We start from the raw sequence: 24827 nt of genomic DNA, 5'->3' as shown, positions 1-24827 counted from the left end.
CACCGTAGACTAGAAAAATTCCTTTAGTGCTTCTCATGTACTCAAGGATTTGTTCTTGGTAACTTTCGTATGCTTATTCTGTATTTGCTTAAAACTTGCTACACATGCACAAGTCATATGTAACAACTTGCTTTGTACATTTCATGGCACATGTAATGGACCTTTTTGCAGAAGCATAAGGTACACTACCTTTACAACTCAACTCTACTAGCTTTTAAAGCACTGAGTTTTTACTGAGTGTAAAACCATGAGACATGGGAAGAGATCCTCTCTTAGAGTCATGCATCTTGAACTTGTCAAGAACCTTATCAACATAAGTCTCTTGATTAGATCCAGTCATCCTTCAAGATTCCCTTTGTGGATTTTGATTCCCAATATGTACTCAACATCTCCTAAGTCTCCCATATAGAAACAATCTTTCTAACCATTGCTTGACTTATTCAAGCATTGATATATCATTTCATATGAACTGTATGTCAACTACACACTAGACTTAGAAGACCAATTGCTCCCACTAAACTTCTTGTCTCTATAAGATTCCTTTTCATTCTTCCAAGGTAATCAAACTGTTTGATTTCTTAATGAATGTTCCAACTCCTTAATGCTTACTTCAATCCATAAATGAATTTCTGAAGTTTGCAAAACATTCTAGGAATTCTTGGATTTCAAAATTCTTAGGTTGTATCATATACATATCATCCATCAAGAACATTTCATGAAAGTGATTTTGATTTCCAAAACTAGAATAATCCAAATAGGCTTACACAACTAATAGGTTTGACCCCATTTGTAAGACTATCATGGATTAGCACATCTTTATAGACATGGAGTCCATTCTGGATTTCTTGGCTTTAAGCCACTTCCTGAGTTGGCACTTGTCCAAAACTTGTTTGTAGGTATGGATTCCAACCATTTCAATAGGAAAATTTTTAGAATCCACTTTATACTACAATTCCAACAAACTGTTTGTTTTGCTCCTAAGTAACCTACGATAGGTATGAGCGACAATAGAATTATTCTCTTCAACTCTTTGAAGCCTTTCATTCTAGTAGGACGATAGAAGTCTCGCTACTTGAATTAGCTTGCTTCGACACATGTTTTATCAAATTAGCTGATTTCATGCGCCTTCGTCTCTAATGTAGTGTTATCCACATCCATTTGTTGCTCGTCTCGAATCTCATCGAGATCTAACTTTACTCTCACTTGGCTTTGTAGGAAGACATTTCTTTCTATAAAGACACCATCGCGAGCAACAAACATTTTGTTTTTACGCGATTGTAGGAATAATACCTCTGATTTTAGGGTTTATTATGTCATCTTTGTAAACATTTTACATAGATTTCATACTCCCTCAATCCTGTTTAGAAAAGATAATTTTGGAACATTTCCAGTCTATAACATTTATGACATCTTTTCTACTGCTTTGGTTAAGTTTCTATTTAGTATATTCGCAAATGTTGTTGTTCTAATGCCCTCAAAACGATATTTGTAAATCATTAAATCTTGGATCGAACTATGGCAAACAATGTTTGATTCCTGCTTTATACATACATTTTAATTGTAATCCTGGATTGTGAACTAATTCAACAATTCCTTTAGATGATCATTTGTTTTGAGTTAAATATTTATCACAACAATCATATTGTGGTGCTAAATTGTTATCTCAAACTTGATTTTACATTTCATTTTGGAATTTTGAACATTTTAATTATTCCAGCTTTTATTTTATTAAATAATTATCGACATATTTACTTAAATCGTTAATAAGAGCAATGAAATAGTTAAATCTCTTGCTAATTTTGAATTTATGGTACACTTACATCATATGTTTGTGTTCCAAAAGGCCATTTTAGCTCTTTTACCCTTTCAACTAAAAGGTAACTTGGTCATTTTACTTTATCAAGCATGACTTCTATTTCTCAAGTGATTCGTAATCATATAAGAGTAAGAGTCCATCCATAACTTTGGATGTGCAAATGGTTTATGTGACCTAACCTTACTTTATTATAAGTGTGTTTGCTTTAAATCATCTAAATTTACTTTTGTGATCTACTTATATCAATGTCATAAAACCAAAATTAACTCATATCTAGCAAAATGAAAACAATTTATTACCTTGGTCATGGATCAACATTTGTCCAAGCCAAGTAAAACCAAATCAGTATTCAAAACAAGAAACTGAAATATTGTCTCATTAAAAACTGGAAATAGTTCTAAATGTCATGATAAACTAATCAAAAAATAAAACTATGAAGCTATCTCTGGCCACTCAAAACTTCTAGTGCACCTTCAAGCTCCATCTCCTTGCTAGCTTCACTTGTTTGCAGTTCCTGCGCAACATCATAATGTTAAGCTCTGCAACTTGGTATCATATACCTTAGTGAAAGTTAAAATGTTTATAGCATTATACTTGAGGTTGATGCTCCATTCTTCTTCTTGAGGTAATCAAGGTATTTCTGGCAATTGCGTTTCCAATGCCCCTTCTTCTTGCAGTAAAAGCATTCACTCTCACTTGCAGCCTTGGGTTTTGGATTCGCCTTAGGCTTTTCAGGAGCCTTGGCAACTTGCTTGCCCTTTCTCTTGGCACTAGCCTTTTGCCCTTCTTCTTGAACCCCTTTCCCTTTTGAATCATAAGAACTTCCTTCTTAGGTTCCTTAGGGATTTGTTTCTCAGCACTAACCAGCATTGCATGCAATTGATTCATAGTCTTAGCATTGGCAGTCATGTTAAAGTTCATGATAAACTGGTTGAAACTTTCTAAAGTGAGTGGAGAATGATGTCTGTTGCCAAATCATCACTATATGGGTACCCCAGTTTCTCCATACTTTGAATTAGGCCGATCATTTTGAAAACATGATCATGAACTATGGCAACCTTCTACATTCTACAATCCAGAATCTCACGATGAAGCTCATACCTTTCAACTCTAGCTTGTTTCTTAAACAAAGCTTTGAGTTCTTCTATGATTGAGTAGGCATCCTGGTCCTCAAAACGCTTTTGAAGACTAGGTTCCATGGTAGCAATCATTAAGCAAGTGATAGGCATAGCTCTATCATGAGCTTCCTTGTGCTTCTTGATCTCTGCCGCAGTTGGATTTTCTGGCAGAGGTCCTGGTAATGGGGTATCAATGACATCCTCCTTACCTTCAGATTTCAGAACAAGCCTTAGCATTCTTTCCCATTTGGAAAAGTTTTCCCCTGTCAACCTATCCTTCTCAAGGAATGGTCGCAAATTGTAAACGTTGCTGTCATTGTTATTACGGCTACCCATCTATGTCAAAATAAGGCAAAGTTTAATAATTATGTTTAATTAAAATTAAAGTACCATAAAAAGCATTCATTTGGTAACTTTAAAACACTTTATTCAATAATTAAATGATCCCAATTAAATTTTAAGTGATTCCAAGATCCTTTATTTGTGCAATAATTGACCAGAGTGAGGCCCTGCAATCAACCATTACATTTTCAAGGTGAGTAAACTCTTTACTGATTACAACTCTTGTAACTCTTGGTTGAATAATTAACCATCGCATGTTTAATTATTACTCTTAGCTTCAAGGTTCTAAACGCTTTAGGTAACCTTGTTGAATATAACCAATTAAAAGTGTAGAATGCGGTCCTACCCCCACTTCCCCAAGATATATTATGATGCTCTGCTGAGGGCCGACCCATCATAAACGATCGAAGGTTTTGTCGGGTTTTTAATTGGAAAAGCTGCATCAATATAACTGGGATCTAGATTTATTATGTTGTGATTATTTAGTGAACTCTAGCGCATCATCAAACATAAATAAACCTAAACATGCATAATCAACTAATGCAAAAAAATAAACATGACGTAGTATGGCCCCTTAGTCCTAAGAAAACTAGAAATGAAAAATGCTCCCACTTGAATCATCATGGATCTTCATCCACCTTGCTCCTTTGGGCCTTCACTTCATGGGCTTCTTTTGGGCTAACACCATTTAAATAACTATTCTATTTGCATTAAATAAAAGTTATAAAAATACTTAACGGTACGCAGACCGTGTTTAGATTACAAAAATACTTCACGATGCGCAGATCGTATTTAAGAATCTATGGGCCATACTAGTCTATATATAGCAACATAATATCATATATTAGAAAAGTGTCATATAATAAATCACTCAACATGCTTGTCTAAACTACAACATCGAATGTTCATAATAAAGTCAACGCATTTCCTAAAATATCTTATATTTTAATCATAATTAGATAATATCATATATTATTCATGACGGTTCATAAAATATCGTAAATCACTCAACATGCTTGTCTAAACTACAACATCGAATGTTCATAATAAAGTCAACGCATTTCCTAAAATATCTTATATTTTAATCATAATTAGATAATATCATATATTATTCATGACGGTTCATAAAATATCATATATTTAATTTAGTCATGAGATAGAATCAAATCATATATTCATCTAGAAAGATAAAATCATATTTAATCTTCCATGATTATCCTAACTGATTTAGGAGATTCTATCCTAATTACTAGCCAATCAAATAATTTTAAAATCAATTACATCCTAATCTAATTTTGGGATAATCACATTATTTAAATCAATTATTATCCTTTTGGAATAGGCTCAGAATATCCTAATCAATTTTATCCATAATTAACCACTTTAATTTAGGATAATTACCAATTTAACAACTTAAATATGGATAATATCAAATATAACAACTTTTGAATATTTGATTTTATCCTAAAATAAAAGATTTTATCCAAATAAAACCAACTTTATCTTTTGAAATAAAAGATCATATTTTGAAAATATTTTAACTTATCAAAAATAAAACTGATTTTATCCCAAAATAATTCGTAATTATCTTGAAATAAATTTTTTCAAAACAGAATTTTTTTTTTTTTTGAAAAACCGTAACCACCATCGCCGGCCACCGTGGTTGGCTAGCCGAAGCTAGCCACGGTGGCTGGCTGCCATGACAGCAACCACTTCCGCAAAGGGCAGCAGCGTGGCAGCTGCTTCTCCCGGGCTGTAGGCCACCGTGCGTGGCCAGCCAAGGCCAGCCGCGGTGGCTGGCTGCCTTGCAGCAGCCACTGCCGCGCAAGGCAACAGCACCCCGGCGCTAGCAGCCGCGACAGCAGCCGTGCAACGGTTGCACGCTGCTGCCCACAGCACCATGGACCGCCGTCATCCCTTACCCTCCCTCTTAGACCGCCACCTGGTCGGCAGCCGCCGTGGCTGCGCCACCCAGCCGCCGTTGCCGACCAAAAAAAATTTTGTTTTCAATTTAATTTAAACATTTATCCTAATTAAATTAAATCAGTCCATAAGATTAAAATTAAATCACATTCAATTTTAAAATTAGGGTTCATCATAAAATTAATTCCAATTTAATTCTAACTTTTAAAATTAAATCTATGATCATATATAAAACATTTTTATGCATAAATCAATCCAATTAAAATTATGAAACATAAAACAAATCGAATTAAGTCAAAATCAAGCACAAAATCATATTTTTAAGGCTTGGAATTTTTCGGAAATTCGAAATTAGGGTAGGGGTTCGAAATTTTCGAACATATTAGGGCATAAATTCGGTCCTCTTTATGGCTATTTAAGCATAATTAAATCACATTTAATCGATTCCAAAAGTTTAATTACATTAAATATAATAATCGAATCATAATTAAATTAATTTCTCCCTCTTAATTGATTATAAAATTAACGTGGACATCAAATAATTGTATTATTATGATCTAGCGCGTTCATGTAAGAGGCTAACTGATACCACTGTAGGAGTTTATAGGTACTACGCAGCGGAAATAATATGAATCATATTAAATAAAGTACCTAATCCCAAGAATCACATGCATAACACACAAGACACATAATCATACCTTTGAAGCGTGAATTCCACGTAGCTATTCGACACGCAAATCAGGGAGAGAATAGAGCCCTAAGTGTTGCTCCTCTATTTAGTTCACGAGATTCGAACGAGCCGCCAACCAATACTAGATTGGTCGAGTGATTGAGGAAAACCGCGATCACCACCTTTTCGGACAACCGACCACCGCACGAACCACCACCACCACGAGACACCACCGTCGCCGGGGAGGAGGAGAGAGCCATGAGAGAGGGGAGTATGAGAGGGGTTGGGTTTCGGGTTTGATCTAAATGATCAGTAAATTGCTTACTTGCAAACCTAGGCACCTAGTCTATTTATAATCTCATTATAATTAGACTAGGGCTTGAAGCCCAAAACCCTCTTCTAATCCCCATATGGCCGGCCACCTAGAGTGATGAGGCCCATGATGGGCCTCGTCCTCTAATGCTCGATCTAGCCCCTTTGTGTGACCTTATAGGATCCGTCCAATTGGGCTTTGGCCTATTTTACTAGTCCAAAGATCGTAAGTACCTCTAGCTATGGAAAAACGACGACCCAAATGTCCGGACATAATTATCTCCATAATTTGATCCAATTATATATCTAGTAATTGCACACGACGAAGACATAACTCCTTCATCTTATTATACTGGCGGAGTTCATAATTCTCCCGCCGGCTTGGGCAGACAGCAAGTAGAAGCGATGCTTCCAGTCGTCAAACTTGGATACTTTATCCAAGGTCATCATATATTGAGGGTTCGTGGTCAAGGTGTACCACGCCCTCCAGCCACCTGGGTTGCGGCTAAAATAGTGCATCTTCGCAAAAGCCTCCTAGCCGGGATGCAGCCCTTGAAACTCACAGGCGGCAACATACCCCAGGATGTTTGCCCAAGAATCGGGGGTAAGTTAACACCCTCCGAGGCCATAGCCTCTCAAAATTGCTTTCACCGCCTCGTGAAGCGGTGACATGGGCTCGTCACTGCTCTCAGAGCTAGAGGCGGAGCTGTTGCTCCCGGACTCCTCATTTTGCGAAAAGGGTCTGCGGCCGTCTGCATTGTCCGAGCCATTGTGTCCAGCACAGTCACATAAATGGTCGGATTCCAAGCATAAGGGTGGTCCCAACACACCGGGATAGCACTCCCAATCCTAGACTCAGCCATACCTGGAGACCGGCTGGACTCTAACCTAGGTTGTGCCGTGTGTGTTGGTCATGCATCCATTTATTGCAAGAAATATGTACAAGCGGTGAAAAAATAAAAAGAGCTGAGAGAGACAGAGACGGTACCTTGAGATTTGATATCTGAAGGTATACGGAACCGGCTGTGTAAGGCGAGAACGAGCTTGAGCCTTGCGCTTGACTCAGAAAGTCAAGGCAAAGAATAACTCGTTACTACAACAACAAAGTCAAGGCAAGACCCCTACCTGAGGGTGATTGGGTACTCCGAAAGTGTGAGGCTGCTGGCAAACCCCCGGCATTGGGAAAGTTAAGCCCAAATTGGGAGCGGCCTTACAAGATTAGGGAGGTGATTCGCCCGGGGACCTTTCGCTTACAAACTCCTAATGGCAAGGACCTCCCCATGCCATGGAACGCTGATAACCTAAGAAGGTTTTATGTCTGAACTCCCCCTTACAATGATGCCTTAGGGGCAATAAGAGCCGATACGAGGAAATCAACTTTTCTATATAGTGCATCATTGTAATGTCTTTTGCATTGATGTTAATATAATGAAAAACTCCTCAGCTGGGATGTTTGCCCTTATTTGTTTTTGTTTTTACTTTTACTTAGTCTATTTTTTCAATTTTCATATCGCTTATTAGCATAGCCGACGTTCATAGCACCATATGCCCAGCATAAGGCATTTTGGTTTCGCTAAAATTTGTTCCAATGTTTGGGGCAAGATGCTAGCCTATACTCAAATATTTGAGATAGAGTCCTGGCCGGAAAATCACTTATAACTTGGGGCTCGTTTAGCCCTCAACTTACTTTAAAGAGTTGGAAGGCCCAGCTCTCATATGACTTACAACTTGGGGTTAATTTTAGCCCCAGGATTGTTTACGTTATTGATAATAAGTTGGAATAGCCCAGCTCTCATACAAATTCTCAAACTTGGGGCTCGTTTTCAGCCCCTAGCTTATTTACACTATGTTTGCAAGTTTCATAACTAAGGGCTCGTTTAGCCCCCGGGTGATCATGCAATTCTCATAAAAATAACATAAGGCTCGTTTTAGCCCTCTTCAAACAACATAAATATGCTAAAGTTACTCTTCAAATGCTAGGGACTTGTTTTGGCCCCTAGGGGTAAATGATCAAGCAAGAAGCAAATATTCAACAAGGGGTAGTGAGAAGAAAAGCCTACAAATCCCATGGCATCATTAAAGCAAAGTCAAAGCCAAATATGCGGTTACAAGTCATTCAGAAAAACAAGGTTAAAGTTTGAAATCCAAAACAAAATATCATAAGTTTCATACATCACAAAGAAATAAGTCAAGTCTAAATCAAAGGCTAGAGGAAGCTACTCCTCGGTCTCGCCCTACTCAGCTAGCAGCCTCCTGTGCTCCTCCTCCTCAGTCGCACGAACAAGGTCCCTAACCTTATCCCGCACCGTGGGATATGAATCCTGGAAACCAAGAGAAGTGAAAAGCAGTCTCAATGTGAGTGATGGCGTCGGTGATCCCCGCCTCAAAGGCTTCACTCCCTATCATGGACTGGTAGTCGGCGCAATCGGGACTCTGCTTCCACTCAGCAATCACTTCCTCTTGAGTCCGCTCCACCTTTTTCTAAGCCTCGGCCAACTCGCCCTTCATCCTAGTCAGCTCGATTTTCTTCTCCTGGAGCTCAGCTGCGATCTTTTTCTTCTCCTCCAAGGCCTCCTTCATTTTAGTCTCCGCAGCGGAGAGGGTAGACTTCCCGGCCTCATGAGCATCAGAAAACTCCTTCTTGGCCTTTTTTAGTTCCTCCTGAGCCAAGTGAAGCCCCTCCTTGAGATCATGAATCTCGGTCCTTGCCTTCGAGAGCTCCAGCTTAAGGCCTTTGACATCCTTCATGGCCCCCCTCCGGTACTCCTCTTCAAGCACACTCAGGGTCATGCCAGCCTACACCAACACAAAAGATAAGGAAATGGTTAATATAATCTCAAAGATAGAAAAACATAATGATATTATAAGACAAGTATACCTTCATGACACCATCAAAAGCGGAGGTTATGGCCCTTGAGGGTTTTGCCCTCATCACCTCAAAGTCCTTTGCCGTGGGGAAGCGGGACATGGTTTTCTTCATCATCTTCTTGCGACCCCGCTTGGTCAGGCCCTGGATAGACTCAAGAAAGTAAAGAGGAACCTCAGTGTCACCATCCTCCTCCTCCTCATCATCATCACTCGAATCATCAATCCGAGTCTACTTCCCCCGATCCACGAAGCCCTCAGCCTCCAAGAGGTCAATGTGCTGAGAGACAGCCTGGGAGACATGCTGAGATCCTTGGTCATCTACCTCCATTGTCGTTGTCTGGGATGACCCTTCCCCTTTCTCGGTGGTCTTCCTCCTAAGCTTGGAATTCTTTGGGTTCTAAAAAGGCAAATCACAAGTAAAGTTAGCCAAGAAATAAACATGCTATAAGGAATTAATTTTAGAAAAGTAGTTACACCGGGGGAGGAGGTAGAATGCTCATGTTTCCTCTCTTCAAAGAGAGCTTGAGCTTTCCGGCTCGGAAGTTTACTTGAGACATCTTCCTTTGAAATTTCTTCGTCAAATGGTTGAAGGCAACACCTTAAATCATCATTCATACAAGGTTATTAGTAAATAGCAAAGCCCGAGAGAAATCACAAAAATGTAAACCGTACATAAACAAAAAAATATACAAGTCCTACCACTATCATAGGTGTGGCTCAGGCCCACGACACTCAAAAACCGCTCTTTCTTGAAGTGCTTATCCTTCAAAATCCACATGGTGGTAAGCTTCTCCTTGGACCCTCTTTCCTTATACGATTGCAACCAAACAGCCGTCACGACTTCATCCACTCCCATGACAGGAACGTTATAGTTCAAGCCAATCCTAGGCACACCGCTATGATCTCGAGGAATCCTCCAACCCCCAACATGGTAAATGAAAAGAAAGGTGTGGCGAAAACCCTTCTGACTCGTGGGTTTAGTGTTTATGGTAAGGTAGAACTCCCTATCATGAAAAGCATACCACCCATGACTATCTATGTTACCCGGGACCTTCTGAAGCCTATGAGTGTTCCTAAAGGCGGTTACGGTGCCAGGGCTCCAAGTAAACTGTAACTGGCTATGTAAGCGTTTATTGTCAACCAGGAGTTAGGAACAATCTGGGTTACACTAAGGTTATACTCAATCAACAACTCCTCGATGAAAGGGTGCAGCGGAAATCTCAGCCCATTATCCAAATCATGCTGATATACAGCTATACACCCGGGGGGAGGGTTATCTACAGTACTATCACCTCTAGGATAAGAAATGAGAAAAAGGTCCCTAATATGGTACTCTGTCTGCAAATATCCAGTCCCCTCTAACAAAAATCTAAGCCAAGTAACGGAAGGGTAGCACATAGAGGGGCTAATCCTCCTAACAGGGGGATTAAAAGTCACCGGCGCCCCAAGAGAAGTAGAAGTATCATCCTCACTTGACATAGTCACCACACCGTCAACAAGCAATCTGTTCAAAGAACCCCTAGAAGTCGGTTCACGTGCAAGAAAAACTTCCCAAGGCTTTGAACAGATTGCTTGTTTGAACAGATTGCTTGTTGACGGTGTGGTGACTATGTCAAGTGAGGATGATACTTCTACTTCTCTTGGGGCGCCGGTGATTTTTAAACCCCCTGTTAGGAGTATTAGCCCCTCTATGTGCTACCCTTCCGTTACTTGGCTTAGATCTTTGTCAGAGGGGACTGGATATTTGCAGACAGAGTACCATATTAGGGACCCTTTTCTCATTTCTTCTCCTAGGGGTGATAGTACTGTAGATAACCCTCCCCCCGGGTGTATAGCTGTATATAAGCATGATTTGGATAATGGGCTGAGATTTCCGCTGCACCCTTTCATTGAGGAGATGTTGATTGAGTATAATCTTAGTGTAACCCAGATTGTTCCTAACTCCTGGTTAACAATAAACGCTTACATAGCCAGTTGTAGTTTACTTGGAGCCCCTTGCACCATAACCGCCTTTAGGAACACTCATAGGCTTCAAGAGATCCCGGGTAACATAAATAGTCATGGGTGGTATGCTTTTCATGATAGGGAGTTCTACCTTACCATAAACACTAAACCCACGAGTCAGAAGGGTTTTCGCCACACCTTTCTTTTCATTTACCATGTTGGGGGTTGGAGGATTCCTCGAGATCATAGCGGTGTGCCTAGGATTAGCTTGAACTATAACGTTCCTACCATGGGAGTGGATTAAGCCGTGACGGCTGTTTGGTTGCAATCGTATAAGGAAAGAGGGTCCAAGGAGAAGCTTCCCACCATGTGGATTTTGAAGGATAAGCACTTCAAGAAAGAGCGGTTTTTTAGTGTCGTGGGCCTGAACCACACGTATGATAGTGGTAGGACTTGTATATTTTTTGCTTATGTACGGTTTACATTTTTGTGATTTCTCCCGGGCTTTGCTATTTACTAACAACCTTGCATGAATGATGATTTAAGGTGTTGCCTTCAACCAGTTGACGAAGAAATTTCAAAGGAAGATGTCTCAAGTAAACTTCCGAGCCGGAAAGCTCAAGCTCTCTTTGAAGAGAGGAAACATGAGCATTCTTCCTCCTCCCCCGGTATAACTACTTTTCAAAAAATAATTCCTTATAGCATGTTTCTTTCTTGGCTAACTTTACTTGTGATTTGCCTTTTTAGAACCCAAAGAATTCCAAGCTTAGGAGGAAGACCACCGAGAAAGGGGAAGGGTCATCCCAGACAACGACAATGGAGGTGGATGACCAAGGATCCCAGCATGTCTCCCAGGCTGTCTCTCAGCACATTGACCTCTTGGAGGCTGAGGGCTTCGTGGACCGGGGGAAGCAGACCCGGATTGATGATTCGAGTGATGATGATGAGGAGGAGGAGGATGGTGACACTGAGGTTCCTCCTTACTTTCCTGAGTCTATCCTGGGCCTGACCAAGCGGGGTCGGAAGAAGATGATGAAGAAAACCATGTCCCGCTTCCCCATGGCAAAGGACTTTGAGGTGATGAGGGAAAAACCCTCTAGGGCCATAACCTCCGCTTTTGATGGCGTCATGAAGGTATACTTGTCTTATAATATCATTATGTTTTTCTATCTTTGAGATTGTATTAACCATTTCCTTATCTTTTGTGTTGGTGTAGGCTGGCATGACCCTGAGTGTGCTTGAAGAGGAGTACCGGAGGGGGGCCATGAAGGATGTCAAAGGCCTTAAGTTGGAGCTCTCAAAGGGAAGGACCGAGATCCATGATCTCAAGGAGGGGCTTCACTTGGCTCAGGAAGAACTAAAAAAGGCCAAGAAGGAGTTTTCTGATGCTCATGAAGCCGGGAAGTCTACCCTCTCCGCCGCGGAGACTAAGTTGAAGGAGGCCCTGGAGGAGAAGAAAAAGATCGCAGCTGAGCTCCAAGAGAAGAAAACCGAGCTGACTAGGATGAAGGGCGAGTTGGCCGAGGCTCAGAAAAAGGTGGAGCGGACTCAAGAGGAAGTGATTGTTGAGTGGAAGCAGAGTCCCGATTGCGCTGACTACCAGTCCATGATAGGGAGTGAGGCCTTTGAGGCGGGGATCACCGACGCCATCACTCACATGGAGACTGCTTTCACTTCTCTTGGTTTCCAGGATTCATATCCCACGGTGCGGGATAAGGTTAGGGACCTTGTTCGTGCGGCTGAGGAGGAGGAGCACAGGAGGTTGCTAGCTGAGCAGGGCGAGACCGAGGAGTAGCTTCCTCTAGGCTTTGATTTAGACTTGACTTATTTCTTTGTGATGTATGAAACTTATGATCTTTTGTTTTGGATTTCAAACTTTAACCTTGTTTTTCTGAATGACTTGTAACCGTATATTTGGCTTTGACTTTGCTTTGATGATGCCATGGGATTTGTAGGCTTTTCTTCTCACTACCCCTTGTTGAATATTTGCTTCTTGCTTGATCATTTACCCCCAGGGGCCAAAACAAGTCCCTAGCATTTGAAGAGTAACCTTAGCATATTTATGTTGTTTGATGAGGGCTAAAACGAGCCTTATGTTATTTTTATGAGAATTGCATGATCACCCGGAGGCTAAACGAGCCCTTAGTTATGAAACTTGCAAAGATAGTGTAAATAAGCTAGGGGCTGAAAACGAGCCCCAAGTTTGAGAATTTGTATGAGAGCTGGGCTATTCCAACTTATTATCGATAACGTAAACAATCCTGGGGCTAAAATTAACCCCAAGTTGTAAGTCATATGAGAGCTGGGCCTTCCAACTCTTTAAAGTAAGCTGAGGGCTAAACGAGCCCCAAGTTATAAGTGATTTTCCGGCCAGGTTTCTATCTCAAATATTTGAGTATAGGCTAGCATCTTGCCCCAAACATTGGAACAAATTTTAGTGAAACCAAAATGCCTTATGCTGGGCATATGGTGCTATGAACGTCGGCTATGCTAATAAGCGATATGAAAATTGAAAAAATAGACTAAGTAAAAGTAAAAACAAAAACAAATAAGGGCAAACATCCAGCTGAGGAGTTTTTCATTATATTAACATTAATGCAAAAGACATTACAATGATGCACTATATAGAAAAGTTGATTTCCTCGTATCGGCTCTTATTGCCCATAGGGCATCATTGTAAGAGGGAGTTCAGACATAAAACCTTCTTAGGTTATCAGCATTCCATGGCATGGGGAGGTCCTTGCCATTAGGAGTTTGTAAGCGAAAGGTCCCCGAGCGAATCACCTCCTTAATCTTGTAAGGTCGCTCCCAATTTGGGCTTAGCTTTCCCAATGCCGGGGGTTTGCCGGCAGCCTCACACTTTTGGAGTACCCAATCACCCTCAGCTAGGGGTCTTGCCTTGACTTTGTTGTTGTAGTAACGAGTTATTCTTTGCTTGTATGCTATAGAGCGAAGCAAAGCATCTCCTCTTATCTCTGGGAGTAAGTTTAAGGCCAAAGGCTTCAGTTGATCATTTTGGGTGTAGTCATAAAAGGTAACCCTGGGAGACAGGATTCCAACCTCTACAAGGAGCACAGCATCACTTCCATATACCAAGGCAAAAGGAGTTTGCCCCGTAGCTTCTTTGGTGGTGGTACGAATGGACCACATAATTCCAGGTAAGTCATCCACCCAAGAACCTTTCGTACCCTACAACATTGTCTTTAACCCCTTCAAGATTGTTTTGTTTGCTGCCTCAGCTTGGCCATTGGTCTGGGGTCGGCACACGGCTGAGAACCTTGTCTTGATTCCAAAACGCCCGCAGTACTCTATGGTTGGCCCACTATTGAATTGCCGGCCATTATCTAAGATTAGAATACGGGGTACCCCGAAGCGGGTGATGATATTTCTCCAGATGAACTTTTGGACTTGTTTATCGGTGATTGTTGCTACCGGCTCGGTCTCAACCCACTTAGTGAAATAATCAACAGCAACTATCAAAAACTTCCTTTGCCCCGAGGCCACAGGGAAAGACCCTAGGATGTCCATGCCCCACCAGTCGAAAGACAAGACTGATTGAATGCTTGTGAGGGCGTTAGTCGAGATATGGGGGACATCAGCAAACAATTGACACCTTTCACACTTCTTGACAATCTTCATGGCATCATGCCTCAGGGTTGGCCAATAGAATCCGGCCCTTAGTGTCTTTCCCGCTATAGTCCTTCCACCCTAATGGCTACCACATGCCCCTTCATGAATTTCTCTAAGTACATAGTTCCCCTCCTCCAGGGTGATGCATTTGAGCAATGGGTGAGTGAAAGATTTTTTATAGAGGGTCCCATCATGAAGCACGAACCATTCAGCTCGTTTCTTAATCATCTTGAAGTCAGGGGTATCCTCGGGTAATTCCTCTTTTAAGCATAGAATGATCTGATCCATCCAAGTTTCCCCTCTATCAATTTCCATGATGACGGGCCTTTGAGTACTTGGCTTCTCCAACACTTCCCACATGATGTTCCGAGGGGCTATCCCCTCAGCTGAGCTTGCTAAGCGGGCAAGAGCATCAGCTTGCTGATTCTCTGAGCGAGGGATGTGCTTGATCTCAAAGTTTTCAAACACTTTTGCCAAGCTCTCAACCTTCTCAAAGTAGGCCTTCATGTTTTCCTCCTTTACTTCAAAATCTTTTGTCATTTGCCCCACAATGAGCTGTGAATCTGAGCATACTTGAACTGATTTAATCTTCATGAATTGGCATAAGTTTAGCCCCAAGATGAGAGCTTCATACTCAGCTTCATTGTTTGATGCATGGAAAGCGAACTTGACTGCATATTCAAATTTTTCCCCCTCCGGGAAGGTGATAACTGTCTATTTGGGTTGGCCTATGCACGCACTCGACTATGAAGTCGGCCAAAGCTTGGGCTTTGATGGCCTTGCGGGGCTCAAACTCAATTCCAAAATCAGCCAACTGAGCCGACCAATCAGTCATTCAAGATGAATGGTTCTTGCTCTCTAGCACCTTCTTGATTGGTTGGCTGGTGAGCACTTTGATGGGGTGTGCTTGAAAATAGGGCTTTAGTTTTCTGCTTGCCATTACTAAAGCATACACTACCTTTTCAATAAGGGTATACCTTGTTTCAGCCCCCCTTAGGGCATAGCTGACGAAGTAGACTAGTATTTGGCCTTCTCTTTCAGCAACAAGAACCGCACTCAAGGCATAGTCTGATATGGTCAAGTATGGGTCGAGTCGGGTTGATTCGGGTTTTGGGTCAATTTTGGGTCACTGGTTTCAGGTCATGGGTCGGGTCATCGGGTCTGGGTAGCCATGGTAGAGTGTGCTAAGGTAGGAGATGAGAGATTGAAAAAAAATTAAGAAAAAAATAGTAAAAGCAAAAAATAACTTGTTAAACAGCTGTAGGTTAAAGCTCGTTTTGAGCAAATGAGGGTCAAAGGTGGGATTGTTTCCAGATTTTAAAAAGATGGGATTGTTTTGAGCAGAAAAACCAAAAGAAAGTATGTTAAAGATAGAAATCATATAAAGTAGAAATGAGGATCATGTAGAGAGATCCAATACAGCATAAGAGATGTAAAAAAAAAGGGACAAGGTGTACATAAAAAGATGATCGATTTAGAAAAGTAGTGCACATACAAAAACGACCAATTCAGAAAAGTGATGCACTTAAAAAAAAATGGGAATAATTGTATATATCTATCGTCACAAGTGTGCATTTGTTACCATAAAAGTCAAAACCACCAACTAGACACAAACTTTATAAAAAAAAAAAAAAAAAAAAAAAAAAAAAAAAAAAAAAAGTATAATAAATAGGAAAATTGTCAAAATTAATACAAACTTTGAGCGATCCGGTAAAAACAAGTCAAACTTTTGATTATTTCTGAATAATACAAACTTTAGAGAGTATCTGCTTATAACGAGATAATTAACCTAAAACCTAAATAACCGATTACCACTTTTTTATTTTTTTGATAAATTCATTTAAAAACTTAATTAACTCCTAATTAAAGCTTTAATCATAATTAATTAACAAAAAAAAAAAACCCATCCCTTCCCTCACCACTAGCCACCCCCTCTTCCCTCTCATACCAGTAGCTCCCCTCCCCTAGCCTCCGACAGCGCCAGCCCCAGCTACACCGTTGGCCCGCCGCCTATTTATACCTACTGTCGTCGTCGTCCTCCCCCTCCCTCGAATCACCAATTTACCATCACCGAAAACCCATTCTCCTCCCCCAGAACCGCCGTCACCGAAACCCCATTCTCCTCCCCACAAAATTAAAAACCCACGAAATCCCCTCCTCCACCCACGAAACCCCTTCGCGCCGTAGCCCAAAATACATTCTTCTCATTCCCAACGGTTTGGGCTAATTTCGTGGGGTTTCACGGTGGTTTGGGCTGGGATGTCACATCGATTATGCAGTCAGGGGAAGGGAGAGGGTTGGGTCTGCATCGGGAGAGGGTACTGGGTTGGTGTTTGCCGGAATTTGGGAGCGATGGTTGGTGAACGCCGTCAGTCAAAGGCGATTGTTGGTCTTGGCAAGGTGGGGTTAATTTCTAAAATAATTATAAATGTTATTTCATATCTTTAAAAAATTAAAAACATTAAATGAAAAACCAAAAACAAATTCAATTGTCAAACCAATAGAATAACGACACGTGTCCCATTAACCTACTAAACAAGTCACCAAACGATTATAACCTGTTTAAAGCGGATACTCCAAAGTTTGTATTATTTATAAATAATCAAAAATTTGACTTATTTTTGGCGGATCACTCAAAGTTTGTATTATTTTTGACAATTTTTTAATAAATATGGTACATTTGTTGTATTGTATAGTAGCCCTACAAAGATCAAAAGTTATTTCGATAAATTGTAAGAACCATCAAAGTGTTTGGCTAAGGTTTCGAATCCAACCACGTGAGGGTATTTGGAGGTAGGGCCGTAAGAATACCCATACTTTACCTCCTACTCCCAAATGTCTGGCCTTAGAGCAAGTTTAGCCCCAAGTCTTAAAACTTGAATGTGACATCATTCATGGTGGTCCTCATTGAAAATGATATCATCAAATTCTTGTTAAGACTCACTAAGACTTACACAAATTTATCACTTTAGCCCTAAGACTTAAACATTTGACATATTATATGTAGAAAAGTGTTTTTTAAAAAAAAAGGATAATAAAAATAAAAGTGAGGTGGGTGAAGTGGGTCCCAATCTCAAGTCTTGGAATTTCAAGACTCAACTTGAGACTTGCTTGAGATTTTTAAAGAAAAATGGGAAAAGTCTTAAGCATAAGTCTTAAGACTCAAAACCCTAAGTCTTAAGACTTGGGGCTAAACTTGCTCTAGAAGCTAATCAGGTTTTCAAGCCTCCTTCACAACTGCCAAGTGTTTCATGTTTGTTTTAGAGGTCTGTTGAAGGAGTTAGTGGTACAAAAAATAACCACATTTTAAGTCAAATTTTTAGTAGAAATTATAGAAGCTTGGAGGGTAGTATAGATCTTATAGAGGTCGGAGATAACGAAGCTTAAGGAGAATTTTCGAGCAAACCATAGAAGATCTCTTTTACAGTATGAATACGAGCTAGTAGAATAATCATAAATCTATTCTAGCCTCCTGAAATTATGCCTCTCTTTCATAGTATGAAACGAACGAGAAGACATAGGCTTAAACCTTCCCACAAAGGCCAACAAAGACCGTAGGAAATTATAGCAACTGAGCAGAGACTGAGAGACATACTGTTAGTAGTTACATTAAATTTAATGACCGTACCGGAAAATCAAATAGCATCATCGACTCTGCTGTTATATTAAGTAGCTAAGTACAGGCAGTTGGTCAGAGAAGCTAGAGAATACATGCAAGGGGGTTAAACTAAAGCTGTGCGAGCAGTGCCAGGGTGCACTTGTAACTTGTAATTATGTCAATAGAATTTCTTGGCCTCCTGAGGGAAAACCTTTGTGACAGCCAACTCCTAGAGTCCTAAGACGGCGGTAAGTGATTTTCCTGTATACAAGTCATGAGATATGCATGCTACCTTGCTATAGTTCTTATCAGCTTACACTAAACCTTCTAGGCAAGGGTGGCTACTGGCTACCCGATGGATCACTGTCCAATCCGTCTTCATTTTCATCACACCACATTATTATAATTTTTACTTATTGATATTCTAGGATGCACTAATAGAAAGTATTTCTATCAAAGTATATTAGCCAACATAAATCCAGATTTATCATTCAGTTATTCCCAGAGAGATGCAAATACACAATGTTCTATACAAACAAATGGTTGGTTCTACAGGGTAATAGGGTATAATGATACAAATTTATCATAAAGGTTTATATACAGTCACATTTAAACAAAATTAAATGTCAAATTGTTTTCAGCAGTAATACAACAAACTACAATGATCTCTCCACATAACTCGAAAGACTGCTCAATGAGTTCCATCCAACTTCCAAGCAAAAGCACATACCTTGGTTTCTTTCAGCGAATTGAAATGGTGCAAGGATATATGCTCAGTCATTAAGTTTCGACACACCAAAAATAGTGGCTATAACAGCACAGACAGCCTGCAAAATCAGCAGAAAAATTCAGTGCCAATGATAGTGCTCCACCATCAAGAATTTTGTAAGGAGCACCAATAAGAGCAGGGACATTGAAAAAAACATCTATATCATACTCAAGGCTATTTGCCAGAATCAGTTATCAAATATGAGCATGAAGCTATAGGATAAGTTAATTTTTACAAAGATTCATCAACGAGTATGTTGATGAAAGATTATATGAAACCCTACCAAGGGTCATAAGTTTTCTTTACCACAATCAATATCCAAAGGTCATTTGCAAATATCTAGATCATAAGCTGCCCTGACAGGGGGTTAGTTTAAGGGGGTTGGATGCGTGCAGAGACATTAATTGTCTGATGGCATACTGAGAGCAAATTGGCGCTCTGATACTTAACAGAACAAGCAAAGTACTTTCATGAGATGCTTAATGTGATCCATAATCATAAATACTGCACAAACGGGGTTATGAAAGATGGACTTGGTGAAACAAAAATTAATGGCATTGGAGGACAACCGAGGTTACACCCAACAAAGAACTTGAAAAAAGAGTGTCTGTCACACCATTCGTCAGGAAAAGAGGACCAAGGGAAGAGCCGCAAGACACTAAAGACATGCATTAGGTGCAAATATTAGGGGATGGCAGATGACTACAGAATTACAGATGTACTGGTGGCTCTTAATTTGTGGGGGAAATTAATAAATATGAAGGAATCTTACCTTCCGTAACTTTTTTATGTATTATCTTACAATTCATGGTAGTTTCAACAATGTACTGTTATACCTCCTTATCTATCCCCCTCATTCCAATTTCCAAACGTGCACTATAGATAAAACCCTGTTAATAAAGAGTTCTGACCAGATATATGGATCATAAATAGTTGATACTACTTTTGTATTTTAATTTGTGCAACAAACTTAGTTCCACATTTAAATTGTATTCCATTCACAAAAAAAAAAATATACATGCAGGAATTTTTTTATTTTTTTTTTTTATTAATTATTTTTTTTTATTATTTATGAAATGTTCTTTCCTGATAAACCAATTTTTAAATGCAGCATTCCACTTCAACATGTCAAGCATCAAATAAGACTTTTGGAGCTCCTTATTGTATTTTTCCTAGTTCTTATTAAGAAAGCACTAATGTGCAAATTTGGAAGTATTTCTTACAACAAATCAAAATGACTCATCAATGATATGTGAAAGATAAAGAGAGTGGATGTGATATGGAACAAAGCAAAACGATTAAGAGGCAAGAGAGCAAAACTTACAGCAATTGTGCAGGCAACATATCCTGGCTTCTCTCTATGATCCACATTTCTGCAACAGATAAGATAAATTGCCCCAACATACCATGGGATACCACCCAGGAAAAACCCAATTATGAACCTTCAAAACAATAAAAAAAAAAGAATACAATCAATAAGCACCATTGAAACAGGGGCCTCAGGAATCCTATTTTCTTGGAGGGGTTTGGAGCTATAGATGATACCATATGAAAGTTGTGATTTAAAATCTTTAGTTAAAGGCTTTTCAAAAAGCCTTTTTCAGAAAAATTCTAGAACTTTGATCTCCCTTTATTGGATTAAGCTTTAGCACACATGTATGTTATGGCAGATATTAAAGGTACTATTAACATTCAGCTAGGTGATTAGGTAGCCATTTGTTGATTTGTCCATTAATCCATTTTTCTTGTCCCAACTCCACAAGAATGGTCGATGAACTAGGCACTTGATTTGCATGATTGATGAGTACTGGGCTATTTTTATATATTAATGACTAAACAAATGATTTCATTCTTAAGCCATTAGTTCATGCATAAATATTTTGCACTCCTACTATTCACTATTTCCACCCACGTAGAGGCTTAAAACATCTTTATGAGTTCATTCTTCTCCTGTGAAGCAAATGTGAATTACAATATGATCTTAGTGGAAAGATAAGAAAAGGAAGAGAGACATTACAAGAACCAGCCACAACCGATGCCACAGCAAGGAAGGCGATGCTCATTCAATGGTCTTCCTTCAGCAACCACATAACCTTGTCATCATGATAGATACTCATTTGAATCAGCATATACAGTATACAAATGTAATCATTATAAGCAAGCTCATATCAAGTACATAGTAAATCAGCATATACAATTTACAAATTGAATCATTATAAGCATGCTCATATCAAGTACATACACAAATAGTCAAGTACAAACAAATACAAACACCTTGATATCAAACACAGAGGCACATACAAAAAGAAGAATAACAGAAAATAACAACTGTATCACTAAAGAAGTCTACATTTAATGTAATACAAACTTCAGAATTCCAAGGTTCTTACCAAATTACCAATAACAGTATCTTTCAGAATCTAGTCCAATTCCTAATAGAATCAACAGGGTTCATATAGTTGTGGAGACATGAAATGGAAGGAAAAGAAGAGAAGAGAAAGGGAGGAGGGCACGTGTTCTTGTTTGGGTTAAGGATTGGGGAAGGAAGGGAGGGAGAGGGAGAGGGAGCGATCCATTTTTCCTCTCTCTAATATATATCACTCCTTCAAAATTAGAGAGATTTAGAGGGAAAATGGAGCTACCCTTTCCCTTCTCTTCTCTTCCCTCCCCATCCTTCCCTTTTTTTTCGTATTCAAACAAAGCGATAGTGGTATAAATTACTAATAATTACATCAACCGCCTTTGATACAAAACAATTGCCACAACCACAAGATTTCCTTCAACATTAACTAATAAGAACTTAGGTTGCACAGAAGCAGTGCAGCCTCCAATTCCATTGTGATCTGAATTTCAAAAGCTTCTAAACACGAGTGCTTGTTTTGCAACTAAAGGAACCAAAACGGGCAGCTAAATTAACCTTGTTTATATTTATAATACATCTACTAGTCAAGGTCCTTTAACTATTATCTTCTTACAGAAGAGATAATCAGCCAAATTATCAACAAATACAACCTTTAAGCCAAAGTAAACTTTAGAGTCTTTTGACCAAAATTGGCCTTGAAGGTTGAAATCATAAACCACCTAAATTCAACTTGGGATACAATATTTTTTCTATCTAGTCAGAAGTGACCATAGATTTTCAAGGCCAAACATACAATTACATAAAATGTAGCTTCAGAGCAAGCTAATCTCAGGTAATATAAGCAGAATTACTCAGCCAATTAGTCAACGCATACCGTATTCAAAAATCCCAAATTCCAAACCAAAAACCCATTTAACCCCATCATAACAAGAACACATTTCCACAATCAACCCCATCAACAATAATCCACCCAAAATACAGACATCAACTAACTCAGTTACTAAAATTAAGTCTTCACCATAGTACCCAAAACCCGAGATCAAATTCCGTCTACATCACCACCCTTTGTAACTCTCTATACACCAAACAAATTCAACAATCCATCCAAAATGGCAAAAGGGTAGCCACAAAACACAGTTAATGAGAGAGAAAAAGACCTGGAACAGCTTGATAACCACGAGAATAGTACTCAGGAGGAGGATCCATGGAACCAGGAGGTGGGGCAGGTTGAGGGAAACCCATTGCAGGAGATGAAGAAGGAACACCCTGGAATGTTCCATAAGGTACTACAGGCGGCGGAGGAGGTGGCGGAGATTGATCGGAATCACCATGATTATGAGATTCATTCTTTTCATGATGATGGGAAATAATTCTACCTTCTTCGCTCATCTTTATTACAAGATTACAATTAACAATACCCTTTTGATTTGTTGTTGCGGATTAAAACTGTTGAATGTTTTTGAAGCTGTTTCTACTGTTGTTGTTGAATGATTGTTTTGAAAATTTTAGGAATAATAAAATTTCTAAGGGTTTTGGTTTCAACGGGCAATTGATCAAGAGATAAAGGGGGAAAGAGAGAGGAAGGTTCGGTCATGTTTGAAGGGGCCCGAGAGTAATGGCTGAAAATGACTTCACAACTCCGTAAAGGCTACACATACAACTTGGTCTAACATACAATTTGACATGACAGTCTTACATTTTGGCAAAAAAATTAGACCTTAACGGGTTATGTCTCGTGCGAGTCATGCCATGTACGGTAGCTTTTAATTACTATTCTTTGATGAATACTATATTTGATGAATACTATATTTAACGGGTTATCGTAAAAGTATTTATTACTGTATGAAATACTCCCTTGATTTTTAAATATTTGCTCCATTTCTCCATGCACGGAGTTTTAGGAGAAATTGGATAAAGTATGGAGGTAGTGGGTAGTTGAGAGAATAAAAAATTGTAAAAAGCAAAACTACTGCAAAAGTAATGGAAGAATTAGAGGAGAGAGAGAGTATTATGTTGGGTCCACTAGGTTTGAGAAATGAATTAAATATTGTAAATGCTTTCTAAAAAAGAAAATGGAGCAAGTATTTAAAAACGGGCGGAAATAAAAAGTGGAGCAAGTATTTAAAAACGGAGGAAGTAGTCTACTACTAGTACAATACCCGTACAATTGCACGGTATAATAAGTTCATATGTATTATTTACTTATTAAAGCAAATTTTTTAATAACAATGATAAAGTGGAAATAAAAAACTATGCTCTAACATATATAACTCCTAGAAATATCATACCATGATTTAACGCTGGTATTTACATAATTATTACTTTTTTTGGTTTTTTTTAGTTGACACCGTTTGACTTTTACACTATTGACACAACACACTTTGACTTGCTTTTGTGGTTTATAGATACGATAAAACATATTCATGTGGGATCTTGTTTGAATCGTTTTAATGTATATTTTATTAATATCTACTTTTTATAATTTTACAATGTTGATAATTAGAGATATTAATCGTTAAAAACATGCGTTGGCAAGCGTGATAATAAAAAGGTGTCAACTAAAAAAAACAGAGGAAGTATACTGTTATTTTATCTATTTAATTTTCTATATACTTTAAATTAGGGATGGCAGATGGATATAAAAATACGAGTCTCGCACCGTACCCGCCCCAGTTGAAGCGAGTATGGGTCCAACTTTGACAGATAAGTAGGCGGGTATGGGTACAAAAGTCATACCCACCGTGGGTAACGTAAGCGAATAAGCAGTGGATTTGATGTCATACCCGCCTACCCACACAGTTATATTACCCGCCAACTTATTACTACCACTAATTTTTATGTAATTTCTTTTGTATTTGTATACAAATTGACTACTCGTACTTACTTATATAATATATAATTAAATTATGTATTTACAAATATTCAGAGATAGCATAATGATATGTTCTAAAGGAAATTAATGAAACAAATATTGTTAGGTTAGCGGATAAAAGATAGACAATTGGTGGATCAGGTGTATGTGGGTCTCTCGCTTAGGCGAGTTTGGATGTTAAAATTTTACCCATCGCGAGTTGCGGGTAGGTCACAAGTACGAATACGGGGGAGAGGGCACCTGCACCACCCAACTACCATCCCTACTTGAAATTTTGAACCAATAATTGGGTAAAAAATTTAGCATTTGTTTTATCTTACCTCTGTATTTTTTGCTATATTCACTTACATTTGTGATGAGGTCTCCAATGTAAATATTTCATCAAATATTTTAATCATGTATGAATGTAACTATGAAATTTCAGGTTGTAACTCTAAATTTAACCAACTAAATAAATGTCATTTAACTGTTTTTCAAGTATATTGTTAAAAGGGACTAAATACAATCTGTATAAAGAGAGTCCAAATTATTCGCAATCTTTGATTGAAGTCTTATAAAAAAAATTGATTTGTGAGTATGACCAGTTGCCCTATACTTAAAAAA

The 24827-nt window shown here is 39.1% G+C and overlaps 3 protein-coding genes across 3 annotated transcripts; all 3 read right to left on the bottom strand.

Moving 5' to 3' along the window:
• Window positions 1–13681: 13681 nt before the first annotated feature.
• LOC145604160 (uncharacterized) lies at window positions 13682–14143 on the bottom strand. The gene has a single exon (XM_081660108.1). The coding sequence runs from the start codon at window positions 14141–14143 to the stop codon at window positions 13682–13684; it is 462 nt and encodes a 153-aa protein (XP_081516234.1).
• A 558-nt stretch (window positions 14144–14701) lies between these two features.
• On the bottom strand, window positions 14702–15217 carry LOC145604158 (uncharacterized). The gene has a single exon (XM_081660107.1). The coding sequence runs from the start codon at window positions 15215–15217 to the stop codon at window positions 14702–14704; it is 516 nt and encodes a 171-aa protein (XP_081516233.1).
• Window positions 15218–18666: 3449 nt separating this feature from the next.
• LOC145604654 (large ribosomal subunit protein eL20z-like) lies at window positions 18667–22910 on the bottom strand. Its single transcript, XM_081660563.1, has 4 exons — window positions 22510–22910; window positions 21008–21083; window positions 20315–20432; window positions 18667–19048 (listed from the first exon to the last, which is right to left on the bottom strand). The coding sequence occupies exons 1-4, from the start codon at window positions 22739–22741 to the stop codon at window positions 18995–18997; spliced, it is 480 nt and encodes a 159-aa protein (XP_081516689.1). The 5' UTR covers window positions 22742–22910; the 3' UTR covers window positions 18667–18994.
• Window positions 22911–24827: the final 1917 nt, after the last annotated feature.

The sequence above is a fragment of the Chenopodium album genome, chromosome 22 (assembly GCF_948465745.1).
Source record: "Chenopodium album chromosome 22, dcCheAlbu1.1, whole genome shotgun sequence".
In the NCBI taxonomy this organism is placed as follows: Eukaryota; Viridiplantae; Streptophyta; class Magnoliopsida; order Caryophyllales; family Amaranthaceae; genus Chenopodium; species Chenopodium album.
Note: the sequence above shows the minus strand (reverse complement) of the source record. Positions and strands in the feature narration are given on the sequence as shown.